General features: G+C 48.6%; 1 protein-coding gene across 2 annotated transcripts in view; it reads left to right on the top strand.

Annotated features, from left to right (window-relative positions):
• The window catches only part of FAM193A (family with sequence similarity 193 member A), a 237,038-nt gene that overhangs the window by 135,743 nt on the left and 75,029 nt on the right, over positions 1–26,266 (top strand). For both annotated transcript variants that reach the window (XM_082244008.1, XM_082244007.1), the window contains exons 11-12: positions 13,608–13,761; positions 13,843–14,022. In XM_082244008.1, coding sequence (XP_082100134.1) covers positions 13,608–13,761; positions 13,843–14,022 — 334 coding nt within the window. The remainder of the gene's footprint in view (positions 1–13,607; positions 13,762–13,842; positions 14,023–26,266) is intronic.

The following is a 26,266-nucleotide window of genomic DNA, read 5'->3' as shown; positions in this document are numbered from 1 at the left end:
AATCAAGATATTCTCTCCCGGCAGATCCCATGCTGTATCCACAAGCACGGACTGACAGAGCCATATTTTTTTGTCACCGCTTCACCTTGTCGCTTCTTTCTTATCTAACTTCACTATCACATATGGGTCTATAACCCATGCACACAATCAAGTGTTGTATTACAAACGACTTTATGCTTTATTTTCAATAAACTGTAAAATGTTATTCTATTGTCTTACTGAGCCCATAAAATCCCACCCCCTTTGGCCTGAGGCACCAACCTTGTTCAAAAGTCAGTTGCTTATGTTAACCAATAAGGGGGGATGAGGAGAAAACCTCTGTGGGCTCTGGCAGAAGGCAAGGTCCCCAATCTTCCTCCCACCGTGGTGAGCAGAAATCCTCCAGTGGGCTGAAGTTCGGGTGCTCTCCCTATTGGCAGTTCACCTAAAGGGAGAATTGAACCAATTGGCTGACTTCCTGAGCAGAAAAACCTTAAAGGGAAAGCAACTGGACCCTCAATCAGGACGTCTTCAGGTTGAACACTCAGAGATGGGGGGTGCCGTACATGGATCTGTTTGCCTCTCGCAGAATACAAAAAGGCGGCTCCTCTTCTCCCTGAACAGGTGGGACAGGGCACTTGGAGTGGATGCACTTGCTCAGAGCTGGCATTTCTCCAGATGCTATGCCAAAAAGTGTATTTTTAGAAGTGTCCTTAGCCGAAAACCCTGGGGTGATTCGGTCCGTTAGGACCTTAAACAGGCAGAGACCAGTGAGCAATCCCCCTTTTCCTATGTGGGATCTCGCCATGGTTCTACAGGCTCTTAGGAGAGCCGTTTGAACCTACTAAGTCTTGTGCGGTGACGTTTTTTAACCCTCGACAGTTTTTTTTAGTGGCAATCGCTACCACCAAAAGGGTTAGTGAACTGGAAGCTCTTTCTGTTAGAGCTACTTTTCTACATGTTTTTTTGGATCGCATTGTGTTTAGCACAGATCTGGATTTTTTACCAAAAGTTGCCTTGAAGTTTCACTGAGATCAAGAAATCTCTTTATCAACTTTCTGTTCGAATCCTGTGAGTGAACAGAATAGCTATCAAAAGTTAGATGTTAGAAGGTGTCCTTCAGTACATGGATCCTACAAAGGAATTTAGGAAGTCTGATTCCTTTTTTGTTCTATTTTCTGGCTCTAGTAAGGGTTCTTTAGCCAGATGCTTAGGTTAGCCATTAGCCAGGCCTGTGTTTCAAGCAGGAAGGAGGTCTGGTGGGTATCAGGGCACATTCCTCTAGGGCTGTGGCGACTTCCCAGATGGAGAGAGCTGGTGCTACCCCAGAGCAGATCTGTCTGGCAGCTACCTGGTCCAGTTGTTTTACCTTCACCAAGCACTACAGGCTTGATCTGTTGTCCGCTAAAGATCAGGCTTTTGAGCGCAAAGTCCTTCAAGCAGCGGTACCACCCTAGGGGTAAGTACTCGCTTGTTCTCTCAGAGGTGGCTGTCCTAAAAGACGAGAAGGGAAAAACAGAGTTGCTCTTACCGGTAACGTTTTTCCAGGAGTCTTTCAGGACAGCACCGTTACCCACCCGAAGAAGTTCTGGCCACAAGACAGTCAGAAGAATGGAGGTTGGTATGATATGTCTTTGTGTCTTCCCAGCTGGCCAGAGGTACTTTTGGAGAACTGAAGTGTATTGTTCATGGTGCACACTCCACTGGTTTAGCTTGTGCCACATGGGCTTTTCAGCATCCTCATGCTATTTGCTTTGCTTTCTTGCTAGTGCCCAGCCTACTGAAGGCTGCAGTATACCCATATAACTTCATCCTGTGTCCCCTAATGCAACAAACAAATGGCACCTTCCCCCAGCCTATAACTGGCCTTCACAGCAAGGAGCACATGGAAGGGCAACGCATACAGAACAAAACCAAACAAAATTCCCCGCTCCACTCCCCAACCAGTCTGCTACAAACCAAACTAACCATTTGCTTATCACACATTTGCAAATACAGAGCCGCTCCAAGGCACCCTGATATTTTTTCAGTCCTAACGCTTGTAGATTTATGAAAGACTCCACAGTGGAAGCACGTGCATTTTAATGCATCCCATAAGGTACCCCAAGATAGAGGATTTTTGACTTGCCGTAAATCCCTTATCTTTAAATGTAACTATAGGTAAAATCTTTTTTTTTTATTTTTTGTTGGATAGCGTGAAGAGAGACAAGCCACACCTGTTAGATTTTTATTGTGTTCTGTGTGGGAGATTCACCCTCTCTATTTGTCCTGTTTACCATTATCAAAAGTGAAGGAAAGTCCCAAATTTTGGGGGTGATATAAGGACAGTAAGGGGAAATCATCTACTGGTGATTATTTCTGGTGACACCCTGGGATTTCCTCACTTTAGAGGGATTTTCTCTCACTTCCTGTTTTGACTCTGGGAAAGGATATATGGGAAAACCTCATGGCCAAAAAAAAAACCCCAGCTTTACTCTATCCAAATTGGGGGAAAAAAAGTTTGGTCTTTAATTGTACTTTAAAGTGATGTTTTTTTTTTTTTTTTTTAAACCAAACTTTTCATACTTGCCTGCTCTGTGCAAGCATTTTGCACAGAGCAGCCCCAAATCCTCTTCTGGGGTCCCCCAGTAGTTCCTGGCTCCTCCTGCCTTCGGGTTCCCATACAGGCTCTCTCCTGAGCTGCAGTGTTCATGTGTTTGACACACAGTGCTGCTCAGCCCTGCTCCCTCGTCACTGGGTTTGATTGACCGCACCAGGAGCCAGTGGCTCCCACTGCTCTAAGTCCAGTGAGGGAGAGAGAGAGCAGTGCTGTTTCTCACTGGTATAGCGCTGGACCAAGATTGGGCTTAGGTATTTAAGGGGGATGGGGGGAGCTGCACCCAAAAAAATTTCTTACCTTTTTAAAGTGTTACTAAACCCACTACAGTAAAATCAGTCTGTATATTCAGTAAAGCATGCTTGTTATACTCACTGTGGAACCTAAGGGGTTAATGCTCTGCATTGTGTATAAAGGCTGTTTGTTCCCGTCTCTCATTCTCCTCCTCTTTAACTGACTTCAACACATCTCGTGGTAAAACAGATCATTAGGGGTCAGGCTGCACATGCTCAGTTTGGTGTGTATTGCTAGAGGTTTTTTTTTTTTTTCATTGGGAGAGTGCATGTGATCAGCACAGGGCCAATCAGCACTGTCCAGACAGAGGATCAGGGGAGAATGAAAACTCCCCCTACAAGCTTAAGCAGACACTGATGCAAGTTAAAAGGCTGTATATACTGCTGATGAGAAAAGGTATTTAGCAGTTTATATTTACTAAAATAATTGCATTTCCATGTTCTGTGTACTGTGGGAGACCAGATATAGTGAATGCAGAGTCCTGGGTTTAGTAACGCTTTAATGCAGAGAATTATGTGCTAAAGGATGCTGCGCTACCTGACTATATCAAACACTTTCTGTGAACATAGTGTATAGCTTATAACCTTATATCACAAATGTCAAAACACACACACAGGTAAACATTTCCAAAAGCCAAGCTATAAATTGTGACTGCATATCAACATGCAAAGGTGATGTATATCATTAAAGGATCCTCATGAAGAAGAAAAAAAAAAAAATTAACCTAAGCCGTCTTATTATGTGTGTCTCAGCCCTTTGATATTACGGTCCTCAATATTCTCTCCTGTGTACATCACAATGAATCCTCAACCAAAATGTGCACTTAATATCCTTAAATTATCCTTCACCACTTCAGGGATTCCAATCATATGTTGCCCTCACCTCAGGAAATGGACCCAATATATTGATAAGGTCAGTCAGCGCATTTCCCCTTTAGGGGTCTATTATTCCACTCCTCCTCTGCTGCTATTTCCTTTGTGGGGGCAAAGTATTGGATGGCTTTCACTGTGTAGTATATGATTCCTACTTTATTAGGTAAAAAAAATAAATATATATATATATATATATACACACACACACATATTTAAACAATGATTTTGTAAATCATTAGTAAAAACATCCTGGACACTGCAAGTCGGTATTGGCACTAGTGTCACCTGGCTCCACCCTACATGTGTCGGCATGGTATCACGTGACGTTACGTAGTACCTGCACAATGCAGTACAAATGGGGGATTTTTTCCCATGTCTACTGCAAGGTGCAGGCACTAAAAAAGTGGCATGCTTTTGGTATGGGTTTAATGCTGCTTTAAAGCTACTGCTGTTAGAACAATACCAGCTGATGACTTGAGCCCTATTTTATTGTGTTGATACTCACCAAGTTGAAAGTATTTATCTCTGTGCACATGCGCAGGAATTTGTGGCTAAAAACATGTCATTTAATGGTGCTAGGGAATCCCTTGCTTACATCATCAGAGATAACTGAGGGTAATGTACTCCTACCCCACAAGAAAAATCCTAAATCCTCTACTCTTACATTTTCTACCTCTGCTCCAAGAAAGGGTTATTTTTGTTATCCCCAGGAATCCACCTTTAAAAGGAAGGCTTAACACTTCCTTTCATCACAAACCTTGGCCCACCAAGCCTTTCTCACAATCTGTTGACATTTTTGCCTTTTATTATCTGAGATGTCCTAGTCCTCTGGGTCTAATCTGTCATTTCAAAGGGGTACAAAATAGTCTCTCCTTGCCCTCTCCTTCTAGCTTGCCAGCTTGTGTTAAAAAAGAGGCCGATTTGATGACTGCCTTGCTCCAACCTTAGGCACAAAGAGTGGTTGTACCAGTTCCTTCAGAAGAATGCTTTCAGGGTTTCTATTCAAACCAGTCTCAAAACCAAATGGGGGCATCTGTCCAAAACTGAAATTGAACCCCTAAACTGATTTCTTTGTGTTCCAAAATTCCAGATGGAGGCTACAAGATTTGTTCCAGAATTACTTGCATTAATAGACAAACAATGTCTACTATATTCTTTTTCCCATCACAGTAGCGCTCCTATATTTTTCTGTGGGAGATTGGCACTTCCAGTTTGTGCACTGCCTTTCAGGCTTTCCTCTGCACCCCTGGTTTTCAAAAAAGTGCTTGCAGGCTTTTGGCTCTTCTAAAAACAAAGGGAATTCATGTTGCAGATTGCCTGAATGACCTGCTGAAAAACTCATCAGTTAGAACCTTGTGTGCCATCGTCCAGAGGACTATCAATTTCCTTTATACCTTTGCTGGATAATCAACTTACCAAGGCCACAGCCCAAGGCAGAATCTTCCTCCCTCAGGAGAAGATTGCCTTCTTAAGGTTCAGTTCTTGGATGCTCAGGTCACACTGACACCCCCTCAATTCGCTTCTGCATGAAGTTACTGGTCCTCATGGTTGCCTGCTTCAAGACAGTTCTCATTGCCCAGGTTCACTCCAAATCTATTCTGTTTGAAGACCTCCCTGGCATTATGGATCCCCAGTCCTGCCCTAGAATTGGGAAATCCATTCCTTCACAGGAGCATGATGATCACAGATGCAGGTTTTACAGACTTTGGCGGTTTACAGTCAAAACTCCCCATCAACATTATGGAACTGGGAGCCATTGTTTCCTCAACACTGGCGCTCCCTTCTACAGGGCTCCCCAGTCAGAGAACAGTTATACAATGCCACATCACTGACCAACATAAATTTACTCTGCTCAGTTATCACAGGACACAGGAACGATCGGTAGCGAACACACACTGTGTCCAATTCAGAAAAGGAAGGGGCCAGTAAATTACATGTTTACCGGCCCCTTTCTCGGCTCTCCATCTTGACAGATCCCCCCAGCAGCCGGTGGGAGAGAAGGGAAGCCAGCTGTGGCGGACGAGGGGGGCCGGAGGAGCACACTGAGCTGAGGAGCAAGACACAGGGAACAGCTGGGGATTGGTGTGGAGGGAGGGACAGCTGTGCGCGCCGATCTCCCTGCATGGCTTTTCAACTGACAGATGCGGGAAGGAGAGGAGGAGAAGCGTCTTTCAGCTGAAAAGCCATGCAGGGAGATCGATGCTCACAGCTGTTCCTCCCACTGCATCGATCATTCATGTGTGCAGTGTGGGTCACCCCTTACATTTTACTTTTTTTTTTTATTTAAGATTAACTCTCTTCAAACTGATTTCATTTTGTATAGTTGCTGGCTAGGTCTTTCACACTAACCCCCTGTGTATGGGGGCTGACACAGACTTTAAAAACCAAATAATGGTATCAGTAAGTGTTATATATAGAATTGCAACTAATAAAGGGAAACTACTGTAAATGTGACACTCTCATCATGGCTTTGCATCAGGCTCCACAGTTTAATATGTCTATCAACTGAGTCTTTGAGAGATGTACTAGTTTAGTGGATTGTTTAAAGTGGTTGTAAAAACTGAAGGTTTTTTTTTACCCCCCATGCTTTCTATGCATGAAGGTAAAAAACCTCTCAGCATGCAGCCCCCCTCCCCCCACCCCCCAATACTCATGCCCTTTTTCGATCCAGTGATGTGCACGAGACCTGAGGCTCACAGGTCCCTCCCTAGTGATTAGCTGAGATGAAGCAGCAGGAGCCATTGGCTCCTGCTGCGATCAGTTACAACTGGTGACAACGGGACGGGGCTGAGCCACACTCTGTGTCCTATGGACGCCAAGAGCTGGCTCGGGATGGAGCACACACAAGTGCTCCCACAGTAAGCGACTTGCTTTGGGGGCACTGTGCAAAAAAATTTTAATCTTTCGTTCACTGACAAACACAGCTCCATATCATCTTAGACTCTTGTGCTTCTACTGCTCTCTCCACAGGAGGTGGAAATAATTTTGGGTACGCCCATGTGGCAGTCCCAGGGGGTATACTCCCACTTCCTGCTCCAGGACTTCAGTTTTTTTCTGCCTAATCAGGAGTAAGGACCTGGTTCCCTGCTGGGATCTGAGGTGCTGGCGTTTTTTCCTTTTTAAATGGAATTTTTTCTTTTATTTTCTGTTCCTGTGAGAACTAAAATCAATTTGGTTCCTGTGAGAACTACAATCAACTGCCCAACTGGGCGACCCACTGGATATCCTAGATCAGTGTTGGCGAACCTTGTCACCCCAGATGTTCTCGAACTACATTTGCAATGATGCTCAACTGCACTGCAGAATGCATGAGCATCATGGGAAATTAAGTTCCAAAACATCTGGGGTGCCAAAGTTCACCATCACTGTCCTAGATCCTTACGGTCTGACCAGTCTGGCCAGCAAGCGAGACCCAACTATTAGCTCCCCTATAGGTTGGCTGAGACACAGCCCCACAGGACGGGGGCTGGCCGGCGAGTGAAACACCTCGTGAGGACGCATAGCCCTGGTCACGATAATTTTCACGGCCAGAGTCGCATAGTACCTCTGGCCCGCAACACCCCCATTCCAAGAGTAGTGTTACCCCTCTCATCTGGGGAAATGCTGGGGTGGATGCCAGCCCTTCCTCTGGTTGGTAGGCCCCTTCTGTGCCCTTCCATCCCTCATGGTTTCTCTCCCTTACTAGCGGGGTTCCCCTGTACTGGTTGCCCTCACCTACTCCCCCTTAGTCCTCCCTCAGGGTGCACGAGCTGTTGTGTATGGGGTGTCGTTGGTGAATGAGTCCCTGAAATGCATGGTTGGAATACTTAAGCGTTTCGCTTGGAGGTATCCCTTTGGGGTGTCTCCTTTAAAGTAGCTGACAGTTCCACCAGCGGTGGACTCTCAGGTCTCAGCATTGAATAATGCCACACTTCTTCCGATGGAGGATTCCCTTAAGGACCCTGTAGACAAGAGAGCTGAGGCTCTGGTCCCATATCGCTTCACTGTGGCGGGTTCAATTTTGAAGCCAGTGTTTGCTATCACCTTGGTTTCCCAGACCTTAACAGAATGGGCTAAGCTCCTTCGCCAGGATCTGGAAGGGGGTCAACATACTCCTGAGCTGGGGGATCAGTTTATACAGGGGCTACAGTAAATCTGTGATGCATCCTTGGATGCGACCCCTTTGGCTTGCAGAGTATTTGTGACTACGGTGACGCTACGCCACATTATATGGTTGAGGTATTGGTCGACTGACCAGGCTTCCAAAAAGGTGCTGACTGACCTTCCCTTTGCAGGAGACCGTTTGTTCAGTGCTTACATGGAGGAGATCATTAAGGTTCTACGGGTGGTAAGAGTACTCTGCTTCTGCAGGTTGCAAAGATCAAGGAGCCTCGTCGTAAACTTGGTCCTTTTTTCTTGGCTCACAAGCAGCCCTTTAGTCCAGCAAGCTCTTTCGTCCAGGACATGGGGTCGAGATCCACCCATACCTTTGCAGGAGGCTCCAAGAGACCCTGGGTCGATAAGTCAAAAGTGGGTTCCACTGGCCCTGCACACAAGCCGCCCTTTGCCTGAAGGGGCGCCCTCACCCGTATCTGGGGTGGGGGGGGACGTCTTTGTATCTTTCCGGACCCGTGGACCTCGCTCATTCAAGACAAATGGGTCCACGAGTTGATTTGGTTCGGTTACAAGATCGAGCTTTGGTCCTTGCCTCCGGCAAGGTTCTTCCTTTCCAACTTGCGCCTGTCCCCGGATCGGCTGCAAGGTCTTTACGGGACGGTGCAGGATCTGTTATCACAAGGAGTGATTGTGCCAGTTCCAGAGTCGGAACGTTTTCAGGGATTTTATTCAAATCTGTTTACTGTTCCCAGGAAGGAAGGCAAGGTCCACCCGATCTTGGACCTCAAGGCTCTGAACTGCTTTGTGCGGGTTCAGAAATTTCGGATGGAGTCCATTCGCACGGTAGTGGCATTCCTTCATCAAGGGGATTTTCTGGCCTCTATCGATTTATCAAGGATGCTTACCTTCATATCCTAATACAGGGAGTGCAGAATTATTAGGCAAATGAGTATTTTGACCACATCATCCTCTTTATGCATGTTGTCTTACTCCAAGCTGTATAGGCTCGAAAGCCTACTACCAATTAAGCATATTAGGTGATGTGCATCTCTGTAATGAGAAGGGGTGTGGTCTAATGACATCAACACCCTATATCAGGTGTGCATAATTATTAGGCAACTTCCTTTCCTTGGGCAAAATGGGTCAAAAGAAGGACTTGACAGGCTCAGAAAAGTCAAAAATAGTGAGATATCTTGCAGAGGGATGCAACACTCTTAAAATTGCAAAGCTTCTGAAGCGTGATCATCGAACAATCAAGCATTTCATTCAAAATAGTCAACAGGGTCGCAAGAAGCGTGTGGAAAAACCAAGGCGCAAAATAACAGCCCATGAACTGAGAAAAGTCAAGCGTGCAGCTGCCAAGATGCCACTTGCCACCAGTTTGGCCATATTTCAGAGCTGCAACATCACTGGAGTGCCCAAAAGCACAAGGTGTGCAATACTCAGAGACATGGCCAAGGTAAGAAAGGCTGAAAGACGACCACCACTGAACAAGACACACAAGCTGAAACGTCAAGACTGGGCCAAGAAATATCTCAAGACTGATTTTTCAAAGGTTTTATGGACTGATGAAATGAGAGTGAGTCTTGATGGGCCAGATGGATGGGCCCGTGGCTGGATTGGTAAAGGGCAGAGAGCTCCAGTCCGACTCAGACGCCAGCAAGGTGGAGGTGGAGTACTGGTTTGGGCTGGTATCATCAAAGATGAGCTTGTGGGGCCTTTTCGGGTTGAGGATGGAGTCAAGCTCAACTCCCAGTCCTACTGCCAGTTTCTGGAAGACACCTTCTTCAAGCAGTGGTACAGGAAGAAGTCTGCATCCTTCATGTTTTTCTTGATTTTTCATGCAGGACAATGCTCCATCACACACGTCCAAGTACTCCACAGCGTGGCTGGCAAGAAAGTGTATAAAAGAAGAAAAGCTAATGACAGGCCTCCTTGTTCACCTGATCTGAACCCCATTGAGAACCTGTGGTCCATCATCAAATGTGAGATTTACAAGGAGGGAAAACAGTACACCTCTCTGAACAGTGTCTGGGAGGCTGTGGTTGCTGCTGCACGCAATGTTGATGGTGAACAGATCAAAACACTGACAGAATCCATGGATGGCAGGCTTTTGAGTGTCCTTGCAAAGAAAGGTGGCTATATTGGTCACTGATTTGTTTTTGAATGTCAGAAATGTATATTTGTGAATGTTGAGATGTTATATTGGTTTTACTGGTAAAAAAAAAATAATTGAAATTGGTATACTGTATATTTGATTTTTGTTAAGTTGCCTAATAATTATGCACAGTAATAGTCACCTGCACACACAGATATCCCCCTAAAATAGCTAAAACTAAAAACAAACTAAAAACTACTTCCAAAAATAGCTTTGATATTAATGAGTTTTTTGGGTTCTTAGAGAACATGGTTGTTGTTCAATAATAAAATTAATCCTCAAAAATACTCATTTGCCTAATAATTCTGCACTCCCTGTATATATCCGGCATCAGTGTTTCCTTCACTTTGCTGTGGGAGAGGAGCATTATCAATTTGTGGCGCTACCTTTTAGTCTCGCCTCAGCTCCGCGGGTGTTCACAAAAGTTTTGGCACGGTGTTGGCCTTGCTCAGGCAGAAGAGAATTTCGGTACTGGGGTACCTCAACAACCTTCTAATACAGGGCAGAGTCTTTGTTAGCTCTAGAGGTCGATCTGGATATCAGTGTGCAAACTGTGCAGGAGTTAGGCTGGACGCTGAATTTTCAGAAATCCGCTCTGCTTCCATCCACCAAGCTGGGCTTCCTGGACTTGACTCTAGACTCAGCCTCAGCCCAGGTGTTTCTTCCAGAGGCGAAACTGTTGAAGTTGCAGGAGGCGGTTCGGCTCCTGTTGTCCAATCATCAGTTTTCTCTCAGGACCTGCATGCAAGTGCTGGGTTTGATGGCCTCTACCTTCGAGTTGGTTCCGTTTGCTCAGTTTCATACCAGGCCTCTGCAGAAAGAGATTCTGGCCAAGTGGGACAAGAATTCTCAATCATTTGACAACCTGATTCTGTTGAGCCGGTTGCGAGGAGATCTCTGATTAGGTGGCTCCGTTCCCCGGCGCTTTGGCAAGGCAAGTCCTTTCTCCCCCTGTATTGTGATTTCCACAGATGCAAGCCTGTCTGGGTGGGGTGGTGTTCTGGGCTCAGACTCTGCTCAAAGTGTTTGTACTCGGGAGGAGTCCAGTCTCCTGATCAATATCCTGGAGATTTGGTCGATCAGGCTTTGCCTGTTTCTGTGGACGGATAGTCTGCAGGGATGCCCTGTAAGGGTTCAATTGGACAATGCCACGTCTGTGGCTTATGTCAATCATCAAGAAGGCACAAGAATTGCCCTAGCAGCCCGGGAAGTAGCTGGCATTCTAGGGTGGGTAGAACGATATGCGATATGTTCCAGCCCTCTCTGCTGTGCACATTCCAGGGGTGGAAAATTGCCAGGCGGACTACCTCAGTCGGCAGGCGTTGGAGCCGGGCAAATGGTCTCTTCACTCGGAAGTATTTTGACAACTTTGTCTCCGGTAGGGAACCACTGATGTGGACCTGTTGGCCTCTCATTTCAACAGGAGGGTTCAGAGGTTTGTGGTGAGGACTTGGGATCCTCTGGCCGACGCTCTGGTGGCCCTTGGGGTCAGTATCGCCTAACATACGCTTCTCCGCTACAACTTCTGCCGAGACTGCTGCGCAGAATCGAGTTGGAAGGGATTCCAGTCATTCTGGTGGCACCAGACTGGCCTCGCCGGTCTTGGTACACAGGCCTAGAAAGGCTGGTAGCCAACGCTCCTTGGAGCCTTCTTTTCAAAGACTATCTCTTGTCTCAAAGACCTATCTTCCATCCTGCTTTATGGTTGCTGGCTTTAACGGCTTGGCTATTGAAAGCCAGATGTTGAAGGACAGAGGGCTGTCAGATTTGGTGATTCCTACGCTGTTAAAAGCTAGAAAATCTACTTCCAGGAAGATTTATTGAGTTTGGAGGGTGTACATTACTTGGTGTGAGTCTCGGGGGGATGAGTCTCTCTGTCCCGCCTGTTGGAGTTTGTACAACAAGGTGTAGATCAGCGTTTGGCTCTGGGCACCATCAAGGGCCAGATTTCCACCTTGGCAATATTTTTCCAACGACCGTTGGCTGCAAATTTCTTGGTTCAGACTTTCGTGCAGGGGGTTCGCCATCTGGCTCCTCCGGTGAGATCCCTGGTACCTCCGTGGAACCTCAATTTGGTACTGTCGGTACTTCAAAGACGACCTTTCGAAAATATTTGTGAACTTCCTCTGCTCACTCTTACAGAAAGTGGCCTTTTTGGTGGCTATTACTTTTGCGCCTAGGGTGTCGGAGTTGGCTCAGTTGTCATGGCTGTCACTTTACCTGGTGGTTCACAGGGACAAAGTGGTGTTGCAACCCTGTAAGGCGTTCCTTCCTAAGATCGTCTCAGGGTTTAATTCAAATGAGTATATTGTATTGCTATCTTTGTTTCCTAACTCGAAACATCCTAAAGAAATTGCCCTACATTCCCTGGATGTGGTTCAGGCAATCGTGGTGTACTGGGCAATCAGGGTGTACCAGGCAATCAGGGCTGCGACTCAGTCAATTCGAAAATTGGATGCTTTATTTTTCCTTACAGATGATACTCGTAAGGGGCATGCCGCCTATGCTGCAACCATTTCCGGATGGATCAGACAGACGGTGTTGCAGGCCTATTCCGGTAAGGGTCAGGTTCCTCCTTTCCCTGTCAAGGCGCATTCTACAAGGGCGCTTAGTGCCTCCTGGGCCTTCCGTCATCAGTCGTCAGTGGTTCAGGTGTGCAAGGCGGCTACGTGGTCCTCTGTACACACATTCACAAAGTTTTATAAGGTGGATGTACTTGCATCTTTGGATGCTGCGTTCGGCCTCAAAGTTTTGCAGGCTGCTGTTGCAGAGGCTATTGCCTCTTGATGGTATATTTTTCCCTGGTAGTAAGCTCCAGTTGTTCCTGGTTGGCTATGTTTAGCTTTTTTTAGGAATTATATGCATTGCTGTGTTTTGCCCACCCGTCATATTGACACTGCTTTGGGATGTCCCAAAGGTCTAAGAAGATACGGAGCTGTGTCTGTCAATGAATGAAAGAGAAAACTGGATTTTTGTCTTAACGTAAAACCCTTTTCTCTAAGGGTTCACTGATGGACACAGCACCCGCCCCTCTGTTGAGTTGGGTTATGTATTCTTCTGACACTGCTTGTTACAAACTGAAGGCCTAGCAGGAAGTGGGAGTATACCCCCTGGCAGTGGCGGCCCGTCCATTGGGGGAGCAGGGGCACCGCCCCCCCATCCATACATCCGTGCCCCTAATCTACATGCAGGGCATCGGATGCATGGATTCCAATAGGGTTTTCTTTTTTTTTTATTTGCACCTGATTAGAGCCAGAGGCTCTAATAGGCTATAAAAAAAGGGTGGGCTCAGGGGTGGCGGTGTTGGTGGTGGATTGGCCCCGGCTGTCCCGGGGTGGGGGGTGGGGGTTTTGCTGCACCAGCTGCCACTGCCCCAGGGGTGTACCCAAAATTATTTCTGCCTAGTCCTACTTCTGTGGAGAGAGCAATGTAAGCTGAAGGGTCTAAGACAATATGGAGCTGTGTCCGTCAGTGAACCTCAGAAAAGGATTTTACGGTAAGACAAAAATCCAGTTTTTCCTTTACAATCACTTTAACCTTCCAATGATATTCTGGGCACAAATGGCCTTAAATGATACATGTGATAACTCAGCCTTTGTCTCTCTCTTTGCAGTGGTAGTGATGATGAAGACGGTACCCCTTTATCAGCAAAATTTGCTCATATTTACCCCTTGAACAACTATGACGATGCAGAAGTAGTTGCCAATATGAATGGAATTCACAGTGAACTCAATGGCGGCGGGGAGAACATGGCGCTGAAAGACGAGGTGGAGTACTTTTCTTGGCAGCATATATCGAAGGTCTTGCATGGGTCTCAATAGAAATCCACATAGTGTTTTCTTTTGCAGTCCCCTTCAGTGAGTAGTACAAGCAGCAGCTCTTCAGAAGCGGATGACGAGGAGGCAGACGGAGAGAGTGGCGGTGAGCAGCCGGATGTCCCCAAAGAAGAAATTCACATTGGGAAGAGGTCACCTAGGAAGGATGGTGTAAAAATGGACAGTCCCCCTCCGTCTTACCTCAGCCCACAGGTATAACGACTGTACAGAGGGAAATAGAGCCTGCAATTGCTGAGCCCCTTATGAAAATTAGTTGCCTGGCTGCTTGACTTCAGTTCTTTGTCAGTGTATTACAGCAAGCGTGCAAATCAAAAAGTCAGAGTGAAGCCAAAACTCCTGATCTGCATACTTGTGTTAGGTGCCTCTAAATAAGTCCTTGAATCAGTTGACAGCCAGACAGTTAGCATTTTTAAAGAATAGATCATCAATAGAGGTCTCCTTAGTCATTTTTGTATAGTTTTTATTTTGTGTTTGTAAACCCTTACATATACCCAGTAAAGAGACTAGCCCCAGGTAATAGAGATGGAGCATATCCTCCTACATATAGTACATTTTGACTGTTTAAACTCAGCCATCTTTTCTCTACAGCCTCCTAAAGCACACATTTTCTCTTACGTCCTCTGACAGTCGCCGCCCACTCATACAGTCATCACTTATGGGTAATGACCTCTTATCCACAGGAGCAAGCTAGGCATAAGATTTATTAAAACACAAAACAATTTGCATAGACACACCTATAGGGGTCTGTCCCTCTGGTCCAATACCCCCCTGCTAGCAGCATTCCCAAATCAGTTTGTCTTTTGCCTAGTTAGGAGTAGGCAGGCTTCCCTGAGTTGGGGCTACTGTCTCAGCCTTTTCTTCTGTTTTCTTCTTTTTTATTTCTGTTTTCTTTACAAGAATAGCTTTTTATTTGTTCCTGCGCTTAGTCAGTCTTCGGAAGACTACAGCGTTTGCGGAGCTGGGAATTGGACTGGTTGTACTAGAGCCTTATGGAATCCCAGCCCGCCATCGATCGTTTAGCAGGCTATGCGTACGCCCTGGCCTCGCAAACGACCTGTACCTGTGCTCAGGGACAAAGCCCGCAAAGTGGCCACTTTGCTAGGATGTCTCAACTGCGGTACGCCGTGTGTTGATAGAATCCTGTTTGGCTGACGGCACCCCCACCATCAGGAGTGGGAGGTTTCCCGTCGCAGAGAGGCACCCACGCCTTCGCTGGATTGGTAAGTACCATGCTACCCCCTCTGTCTGTGACATTGTATGTCCGGGGGTGTATGTGGGTCCTCTGTCTAGGGAATGGCAGTCTACCTGGAGTCTGTGTTATCCCTCATGTCTGTATGTCTGGGCCCCGCTTGTTCCTCCCGGTCACTGCGGGGGCGTTATTGTGGTCAGGCCGCGCTGTGGGGGTCCCTGCACCCCTCGGTAATGTTTTGTGTACCTTTGGGGGTGCAGGCATGCTTGTGGGGGCCGCTGCGATGCAAAAATCGCGGGGCCACCCTTTTGGGTGTGGGCAGGCTGTTTTGGCTTCAGTATGGGCATTCGGCAGCCATTTTCCCTGTAGTGTATTCGCGCCCTTTCGGGCGCCATCTTTAGTGTGGGCAATGCATTTATTCATGTGCTCGGCGGCCATTTTCCTGGAGCCTCCCCATTGATTTACATTGGCAACCATTTTTCCTTGGCTCAAGTCCTATCTTGGCCTCTAGCAGTGTGACATCATTTCCTTTCTCCAGGCAGTCGGATCATGCTGCAAGTGTCGTATTGTATAGGTGCACTTCTGGAGGGCTTTTCTGCTGTTTTTCGGGGGATATTACCTTTGCTGTCAGTATTTTCCTCACTGTTTGGTAACTCAGGCTAGTCCTCATTTGCGGTGCATTGCGGTGGGATTCGCCGCTATCGCAGTTTTTAAGGGCCAGCACCAAAAATTTTTTATGGAGTCCCAGGACAGCAAATTCCCCCCAGCTCTGGTGGAGGGTTCAGGTATGCCTGAATCCTCTGCGATGGGCTCCCTTACTGCTGCACTTACGACTTTAGCGTCTCAAGTGGATCTGTTGATGTCTGAGCAGGCTTCTAAGAAAAGACCCAGGCTTTCTCATTCTTCTGATTCAGAGCTAGATATGGTTGCCTTGGACAGTGTACCTCCTGAGGGGTCTCAGTCCTTTCAGTCAGCAGGGGAGGAGAAGGGTGAGGAGGGGGGTGATTCCCCCCACCCCCCGGGACGGCCAGAGAACGCGCGGCTATGTCCGCGCTTATTAGTTCTGTTAAGGATACACTACATTTAGAGGCGGAGCCCCACCTGTCGGTTAAACGGTCTTCTTTTGGGACCCGCAGGACCCAGAAATCGGCACAGGTGTTTCCCTGTGCCTCTGAGTTTCACGAAACGGTGAACGAACAATGGCGCAATTTGAAGCGCAATTTTGTGGTACCATGGCGGTTTCAGTACCGTTATCCCTTTGCGTCTCCTACGGATTTGCGCTGGACCGTGGCCCCTAAGGTGGATCACACGGTGTCCAGGTTGAACAGGGCCACTCTAATGCCCGCGGAGTATTCTCTGGGGGTTTAGGGACCCGACGGATAGACGGGTGGAATCTCTTACTCGCCATTCCTATATGGTGGCGGGTTCTTTGATGAAACCTGTTTTCGCCTCTGTTATAGTCTCTTAGGCTTTGGTAGAGTGGGCCAAGGTGCTCCGGCGCTCCCTGGTGGCTGATTCCGCCCCTCCTGCTACTTTGGAGATGGTGGACCAAAATTATTCAGGCTGTTTTATACCTGTGCGACGCGGCCTTGGATGAGGCCCCTTTAGTCTCACGACTATCTACTGTCGCAGTATTAATCCGTCGTATGGTGTGGCTGAAGAGCTGGTCAGCTGACCAGACTTCCAGGAAGACGGCGTCTGACATCCCTTATGCAGGTAATCGCCTTTTTGGGGACTCCCTGGAGGGGTTGGTTAAGGGGGTCACTGGGGGCAAAAGCACTTTGCTGCCCCAAGCACCCAAGGGTAAGTTTTTCCGCAGTAAGCGGGGCCCTTCCTTTAAACCTAATCAGGGGTCCTTTCGTGCCTTCAAGGCACATGGCAAGGGAAAATCCTTCAAAGGCGCTGGTGGCCAGAAGAAGCCTTGGGCGGGCAAGTCAAAAGCTGTCCACGCTTGCACGGCGGCCCAGTCCGCCTCGACCCGAAGGGACGCCCTCACCCGTTTCAGGGGTGGGGGGACGTCTGCGCGGTTTTCCCGAACCTTGGATGTCCCGGATTCAGGATGGGTGGGTTCAGGATCTCCTTCGGTCAGGGTAGAAGATCGAATTCCGATCGCGTCCAGCGGACGCGTTCTTTTCCTCAAATCTTCATTTGACCCCAGATCGTTTACAAGATCTTCAACGGGGCGGTTCACGATCTCATTGTCCAGGGGGTGATCGTCCCGTTGCCTCATCGGGACAGATTTCGGGGGTTTTACTCGAATCTGTTCACAGTGCCCAGAAAGGAGGGCAATGTGCGTCCAATTCTGGACTTAAAATCTCTGAACCGCTTCGTGCGGGTTCAAAGATTCCATATGGAATCTCTTTGCTCGGTGGTAGCCTCCCTGAGCACGGGAGATTTCTTGGCTTCAATCGACCTCAAGGATGCGTATCTACACATCCCCATATTCGAGGGTCATCAGAGGTACCTCCGGTTCGCAGTCGCGGAGGAGCACTATCAGTTCGTGGCGTTACCCTTTGGTCTCGCTTCGGCTCCAAGGGTGTTTACCAAAGTGTTGGCTCCGGTTCTGGCCCTGTTGTGGGCACAGGGGATTGCGATTCTGGGATATCTGGACGATCTCCTGTTAAGATCGAGTTCCAGTCCAACTCTGTTGCACGATCTGTCAACCACGGTTTAGACGCTCTAGGAGTTTGGGCGGACCATCAACTTGCAGAAGTCGACATTGTCCCCTTCTGTTCGTCTCCCTTACTTGGGGATGGTCCTGGACTCCGCCCATGCAAAAGTTTTTCTGCCGGAGGACAAACTCCGGACTCTGCTGAATGAGGTCAGGTCCCTCAGGGACAACGATTCCTTGTCACTCAGGACCTGCATGCGGTCCCTGGGTTTGATGGTTTCTGCCTTCGAGGCGATACCATTTGCACAGTTCCACACACAATCTCTCCAAGTGGAGATCCTGGCCAGGTGGGACAGGCATCCTCAGTCCTTGGAAAGGAGGATATCTTTGAGTCACCAAGTCAGAGAGGATCTTCTGTGGTGGCTCCAGTCTCCGGCTCTGACGGAGGGGAAATCCTTCCGGCCGTTGTTGTGGACAGTGATCACCACGGACGCCAGCCTGTCGGGCTGGGGTGGCGTTCTGGGCACCCTGTCTGCCCAGGGCTCTTGGTCGGAGGAGGAGTCCTCCCTTCCGATAAATATCTTGGAACTGCGAGCGATCAGACTATGCTTGCTCCGTTGGTCGGATCATCTTCAGGGTCGCCCTGTGCGTGTGCAGATGGACAACGCAACTGCGGTGGCTTACATCAATCACCAAGGGGGCACCAGGAGTGCCTGGACGGCCCAGGAAGTGACCAAAATTCTGTCTTGGGCCGAGACGCAGGTCCCGGCGATTTCGGCAGTTCACATTCCAGGTGTGGAAAACTGGCAGGCCGATATCTGAGCTGCCAGACACTGGACCAGGGGGAATGGTCCTTACACCCGGAGGTGTTTCAGATGCTGTGTGCGTGTTGGGGGTTCCCGGATGTGGACCTGTTTGCATCTCGTCTAAACAACAAGGTGGGAAGGTTCGTGGCAAGAACGCGCGATCCTCTGGCAGACGCCTTGGATGCGCTGGTGGTGCCTTGGAATCTGTATCATCTGCTTTATGCCTTCCCCCCGATTCAGTTGTTGTCCAGGTTCCTTCGAAGGTTGGTCTCAAAACCGAAGTTGTTGATTCTGATGGCCCCGGACTGGAAGCGCCGGGGCCATCAGCGGACATCATGCAACTGGTCGTCGAGCCTCCTTGGCGGCTCCCGTTACGGGAGAATCTGCTGTCGCAGGGGCCCATCTTCCATCCTGCTTTACAGTCGCTGGCTTTAACGGCGTGGTCATTGGCGGTCATTTCTACCCTACTCAAAGCTAGGAAGGCCTAGTCCGGTAAGATATATTACCGTACTTGGAAGGCTTATTTTGCCTGGTGTGAATCGCAGGGTTTCCATCCTTGCACCTTTTTGGTGGCGAGGGTGTTAGCCTTCCTGCAATCAGGTGTGGATCAGCGTCTTGCGCTGACCACTATTAAGGGTCAGTTGTCTGCGCTGGCAATCCTTTTCCAGCGCCCTTTGGCGTCTAACTCTTTGATACGCACCTTTATTCAATGGTTGCGTCATCTGGCTCCCCCTAGGAGAGCGCCTTACCTCCTTGGGACCTGAATTTGGTCCTGTCTGTTTTGCAACGTCCTCCATTTGAGAACATCAGGGAGATTCCTCTGCCTGTGCTGTCACAGAAGGTTGCCTTCTTGGTGGCGATCACATCTGCTCGCAGAGTGTCGGAGTTGGCGGCCCTGTCCTGCCGCTCCCCCTACCTGGTTGTTCATAGGGATAAGGTGGTCTTGCGACCTCGCCAATCTTTCCTTCCTAAGGTGGTATCTGATTTTCATCCTAACGAGGACATAGTCTTGCCATCGCTGTGTGCGAATCCTAAACATAATAAGGAGTTTGCCTTGTATTCCTTGGATGTGGTCCGGGCGATCAGGGTGTACCTGTCGTCTACTGAATCCTTCAGAAAGACGGATTCTCTTTTTGTCCTTCCCGAGGGCCCTCGGAAGGGTATGGCTGCGTCTGCGGCAACCATTTCGAAGTGGATCAGACGGATGATAGTACAGGCCTATTCAATTAGGGAACGGGTGCCGCCCTTCCCTGTCAAGGTGCACTCTACCAGAGCGGTAAGTGCGTCCTGGGCTTTCTGACATCAAGCGTTGGTGGCCCAGGTGTGCAAAGCATCGACTGGGTCGTCCGTGCACACTTTTTTCAAAATTATACGAACCTGATGTTTTGGCATCGCCAGATGCCTCCTTTGGCCGCAAAGTTCTGTGTGCGGCAGTGCTTTGAGGTAGACATGGCGTTAGCCTGTCCCCGCCTGTTGGGGTTTGTTTTCCCCTTATTGATTTGCTTTCCTGGGTTTTGTTCGCTCCTGTTGAGCTTTTCTGTTACCTAGTGTTTTTTACCTTTCTGGTTCAGATAAGGTTCCTTTCTCTGACCTGGGTGCTGCGTTGCCTTTGTGACGGTTGCGCTTCTCACCCCTCATGTCAACGCTGCTTTGGGACATCCCATAAGTGATGACTGTATGAGTGGGCGGCGACTGTCAGAGGACGTAAGAGAAAACTGAATTTTTGTAAGAACTTACCGTAAAATTCCTTTCTCTGAGTCCTCTGACAGTCGCCGCCCCGCCCCTCTTTTTTGGGGGTTTTGGACTATTTACTGCTTGCTACCAAACTGATTTGGGAATGCTGCTAGCAGGGGGGTATTGGACCAGAGGGACAGCCCCCTATAGGTGTGTCTATGCAAATTGTTTTGTGTTTTAACAAATCTTATGCCTAGCTTGTTCCTGTGGATAAGAGGTCAATACCCATAAGTGTTGACTGTATGAGTGGGCGGCGACTGTCGGACTCAGAGGAATTTTACGGTAAGTACTTACAAAAATTTAGTTTTACACAGCTTCTCTGAGCGCTACAAGGCAGAGGGCAGTATTATCTGACTAAACGTAGATCTCAGTGGAGGGAGCGGACCCGCTCCCCTCTACACATGCACTGCTGAGACTGTCAGAGTCAAACTCTGTGCTGGAGGTCCCTTCCCCATCCACCTCTATACCTTGGAGTCAACAACGGCTGTCAGAAATTGCTCATGCAGATGGCAGAGTAGGCTGACAATCCCACTCAGTGCTTTGAATTGAGGCAAGAACACACTGTAGAAGGATATGCTTTAATTTTTAATGTCAGAGGTTTACAACCACTTTAACACTTCCCGCCCAGCCTATAGCAAAATGACGGCCGGGCAGGACTTTCCCTGTTCCTGGTGGGCACCATATGACGTTGTCATGGAAACACGCCTCATCTGTACTATTTGATCTCTGTGACTAATCACAGCGAACAACACAATTGTACACAATGGATGGCATGAAAGGAAGCCATCCATTGTTTACATCTGTCATGTAATCTGCTGTGATTGGTCACAGAGATAACATGGTACTTGCAGGGGGGCGCTACAATGATCTGTAAACGGCGGTATCCTGTGGATATTTGTACTGTTCTGGCATTTTCCGTCCTCAAGAAATGAGGAAATGAACTATCTTTCCCATGATGCTCATGCACTATGCAGTGTACCTGAGCATCATGGGAAATGTAGTGCCAAAACATCTGGGGTGCCAAGGTTCACCATCACTGCCATAGATTATGGACTATATACATTTCCTACAGACTAAATAATCAACACTGATTTGGGTTATCCCCACCAAAGAAATGAAGCAGAATACAGTTTGGCCTAAATTTTTAAAGAAAGATTTTTTTATTTGCAAAATGTTTTAACCAAAATGAAGAAAAATGTGTTTTCTCTTTTGATCATTGATGGACACAGCTCCTGATCGTCTTAATCATTGGGTTATACTGCCCCCTACAGGAGTAGGGCACTAGGCAGAAAAAGTCTGGCTACGCCTATGGGCAGTCCCAGGGGGTATACTCCCTCTCTCTGCTATAGGTACGTCGTTTTTTTCTGCCTAGTCAGGAGTAAGGGCCTAGTTCCTTGCTGTGATCTCTGGTTCTGGTAATGTTTTCTTTTAGATGGAATTTTTTTCTCCTGGATTTTTTACTGTGAGATCTACAATTAACTGCTGGACTGGGTGACAGGCTGGATAATCTAGATCCAATGGCCACCCCAGTCTGGCCAGCGAGCGCACGCAGACCTCAGCTCCGCACTAGGTCAGCCACGACTTAGCCCCACCTGACGGGGGCTGGCCTACGAGTTAAATGTCTCGCAAGGTAGCATACGACCCGGTCTTAGCCTGAGTCACATCGTTCCTCTTAGCCGACAGCCCCCATTCCGATGGAGAGGAGGTTCTGCCTGGAGCAGTACCCACTTGGTTCCTGGTATGGTAACTGTCCCCCCTCTCCCCCGGAGGTTTTTGGAGTGGACATGGGCCCCTCCACTGGACGGTCAGACCATGGGTTTCCCTCCCTCCAGTTAGGCACCCCCCTCATCGGTCTGGTGGTCCCTGTGCGCCATCTTGCTCCCCTCCTTCTCTGATGCTGGGGCTGTGGGGTGGCCTGTTTTACCACCTTGGTTGGGGGTAGGGTGCTGTGCTGGCAGTGCGCCGCCAGCAGCAGGCGATCGGCTGGGGGGGTGGGGGCTGTACCTGGTGGGGGCTCCTGCCAGCGCTCCCTTTCCTGCCTGTGCCATTTTTCTGAGGCCTAGGGATCCCTCTTGGTGTTGCGCAGGGCCACAATTTTATTGTAGCCTGTATGCTTAATGCACAGCGGTCATGTTTGTGTAGTCCGACGCCCATTTTTCTGTGGTTTGCCTTCGAAAATAGCGGCGGTCATGACAGTGGAGCTCTCTGGTTGGCGTTTTCAGTGGTGCGAGCCCTTTCTCAACCCCTGGTGCTGACTCCTGGATCTTTTCATTTCCTTATCACTGTTTGTGCAGTGCAGATTCTTCTGGTAGCTGCGGTGCCTGGTTTCTGTGGGGTGGTGAGTCTGGTGGGGTCCTCTCCCTCTCTACTGAGGATCGATTGGTGCTCTGTGGCTTGCAACAGGTTGGGCTGCCAGAGCTGTGGGGTTTGTCCCTTGGCAGTGTGTTTATACTTTTTTGTGGGGTCCCCCTAGTGACTCATGGAGTCTTTGGAGCATATCTCCCCACCTGATCCCCTCTTGAGGCTGCGGGGCCCTCCGTTCCCATCAATCCATTGATGCACTGTTGGCGGTCCTGGATTCCTTGGTGTCCCTGGTGGAGGTGACTTTTGGGTGACAGGCTGGCAAAAAGCATCCCCGCCTTCCCCTGCCTCATCTGTCTCATTAGATCCTGAATCTGATTAGACTACCACGGATGTGGGTCACCTTGCTGGGTCTGCGACCACGCGCCCTGAATCCTCAGATAGTGAGGAGGATTCCTCCACTTCTGCACGAAAAGGCGCTGGTGGACGCACTGATTGTAGCTGTGCATGAGGCATTGAAGATGGAGGACGCAGCGGAGGCGCAGGTTCCCCTTTGGCATTCACAAGCCATCCTGAGCGAAAAAGGTGTTTCCTTTCCCTTCCTATTTTGACAGAATTGTCACTAAATAGCAGGGGCGACTAAAGCGTGCTCTTGGGGTCCCTAAGTGATTTTGCTTGGCGATACCCCTATGAGGAGTCCCTTCTTAAGAAGTGGACTGTTCCACCAGTGGTGGACCCTCCAGTTTCCAGATTCAACAAGGCAACCATGATTCCACTTGAAGAGTCCCCGACGTTTAAAGACCTGGCTCATGGGAAGGCGGAGGCTGTGGCCCGCAATATGTACACCCTGGAAAAGCAATTACTGCGCTAACAGATAAAGTGAAAAGCAGCTAGCACCAATCACTAGACAAAAAAGTGACCAATAATATGAAAACAGAAAAAATGTGCAGCGCTAATAGCAATGAATGTGGTTAACCAAATATCACATATATAAATGTCCAATCAAAAAACCAAATGGAAATTGACAAAAAAGTCCATCAGAAAAATAAAAGTCCCAAGTGAATAATGTGATGAAGTGAATCCAACATAGGATAACGTGATCTTAATGTGCAGCAAATCCCAACACCAATAAAGATAAGTGGATTGCGCTCACCTGATACTCATCTGTTTGCAGGACCTGGCTCGGACAACAATGTGTGCTTGCTGACACATAGCTGGACTTTTCATGTGGCTGAGAAAGTAGGTCAAGTACCACATTCAGCTGGGACATTCAACAAATATTCCAACAAGCTTGTATGACCCATATGCTTTAGGTATCTGGGTCCCATTTATCTGGTGAGCGCAATCCACTTATCTTTATTGGTGTTGGGATTTGCTGCACATTAAGATCACGTTATCCTATGTTGCATTCACTTCATCACATTATTCACTTGGGACTTTTATTTTTCTGATGGACTTTTTTGTCAATTTCCATTTGGTTTTTTTGATTGGACATTTATATATGTGATATTTGGTTAACCACATTCATTGCTATTAGCGCTGCACATTTTTTCTGTTTTCATATGTACACCCTGGCTGGTTCGGCACTGAGGCCGACGGTTTTCACTATTTCAATTACTAAGATATTCACTATTGCCCTAGGCTAGGCTTTTGCACCGTGACCTGGAGGGGGAGAAGTTCTCCCCTGCCTTTGCTGAGGTAGCAGACCAGCTGGTCCAGGGGGTGCAGTGTATTTGTGATGTCTCTTTGAAAGCGGCTCCCCTGGTGGCTCGGCTCTCTGTTTTGGCAGTGGTCTTTTGGCATGTCTTTTGGCTCAAATGCTGGTCTGTGGACCAGACTTCTAAAAAGGCCTTGACTGATCTACCCTTTCAAGGAGATAGCCTGTTTGGTGCTACCCTAGATGACATCATTAAAGATCTCGCAGAGGGGAAGATTACCTTTCTTCCATTGGCTACTAAGGGCAAGGACCCTCGCCGTAGTCGTGGGCCCTCCTTCTCGGCTCATAAGAGTTTTTTTTTTTTTTTCGTCACTCAGGGTCGACTAACAAGGGATCGGAGCCCTTCGGGGCCTCCTCCGGAGGATCCAAGCTAACTTGGTCTGGCAAGTCAAGCGCGGGCTTCTCCAGACCTGTGGACATGGCCCCTTAGCATGAAGGTGTGCCCTCACCCATATCTGGGGTGGGGGGATGTCTTCGCTGGGTCCCGGATCCGTGGACTCCTTTGGTACAAGTCAGGTGGGTCCACAAATACATTCGGTCCGGCTACAAGATTGTGTCTCGTTCTTACCCCCTGGTAAGATTCTTCCTTCCATCGTGCAACTGTCCTCAGGCCACTTACAGGCTCTTTTTGGGGTGGTGAAAGACCTTTTACTTTAAAGGGTGATGGTCCCTGTTCCAACTTTGGAACGTTTTCAGGGGTTTTTACTCAAACCTGTTAAAGTCCCTGGGAAGGAAGGCAAGGTGCGTCCAATTCTTGACCTCAAGGCGCTGAACTGCTTTGTACGGGTGCAGAATGGAATCCGTTCGCATGGTGGTGGCTTCCCTGCATCAGGAGAATTTTTTTTTGCCTCCCATCGACAAGGACGCTTACCTTCACATTCCAATATGTGTCAGTCTCTGGCGCTTCCCCCGCTTTGCCGTGGGAGAGGAGCATTCATCGTTTGTGGCGTTAACCCTTTGGTCTCGGGTTTTCAGGAAAGTGTTGTCCCCGGTGCTAGCATTGTTAAGCCAATGGGGGATCGCGGTACTGGGCTACTTGGATGACCTCCTTCTGCGAGCGGAGTCTCCTACTGCTCTGGTGGAAAACCTGGAAAACGCCATATGAGCTTGAGGGTGTTTGGCTGCATTTTGAATTTCCAGAAGTCTGTTTTTGGGGAAGCCAAGCTCAGTGAGGGATTTAAGGATGGGAGGAGGGAACCTGCAGACAGGTCCGACCGTCCCTGGTGGTTACCCGCGTCCACCCCAAAGAAAACCACCAAAAGGGGAGGGGAACTTGCCCTTCCATGGTGCAGGTAACGCTCCAGACAGAACGCCTTGTCACCGTAGTAGGGCAGCTTTCGGCCAAGGCACCACTGCAACTCAGACCCAAGACTGGTCGTATGCGAGACGTTTAACTCACAGGCCAGCCTCTATCCATGAGGCTATGTCACAGTCGACCTAGCGCATGGCTGCGGTCTGCACGTGCTCGCTGGCTGGGTTGTGGGGACCACTGCACCTTAATTATCCAGCCCATCGCCTAGCCCGGCAGTTGATTGTAAATCTCCCGAGAGAAAACAAAAAAGATGTAAGCAAGGAGAAAATTGCTAGGACCAGAGATCCCAGCCGGGAGCCTAGGTCCTTACTCCTGACTAGACAGATTAAAACTGATTAACTAGTGCAGAGAAGGGGGTTATATACCAGCTAATCGCTTGTTTGGGGCTACCCTGGATGACCTCATTAAGGGTATCACGGGAGGGAAGAGTACCTTCCTGCCACAGTCAAGGAAAGGGAAGGAGCCTCGCCGCAGGCGGGGAGCCCCCCTCCTTAGCCCATAGAGAATTATTTTGTTCTTCTATTACGGAGACTAAGGGAAAAAGAGATTTTTTTTCTTCCCCAGGAGGTTCCAAGCAACCTTGGTCTGGTAAGCCTAAAGCTAGCTTCCCTGGACCAGCAGACAAGACTCCTTCAGCATAAAGGTCTGCCCTTATTATTAGGGTGGGGGGACATCCTCACTGGTTTCCGGCCCTGTGGACTTCTTTGGTGAGCGTCAAGGATATCCGCAAAATGTTTATTTTGGGGGTACCCAGAAAGGGGGACAA

Source organism: Pelophylax lessonae, assembly GCF_965119305.1.
Source record: "Pelophylax lessonae genome assembly, chromosome: 1".
Classification (NCBI taxonomy): Eukaryota; Metazoa; Chordata; class Amphibia; order Anura; family Ranidae; genus Pelophylax; species Pelophylax lessonae.
Note: the sequence above shows the minus strand (reverse complement) of the source record. Positions and strands in the feature narration are given on the sequence as shown.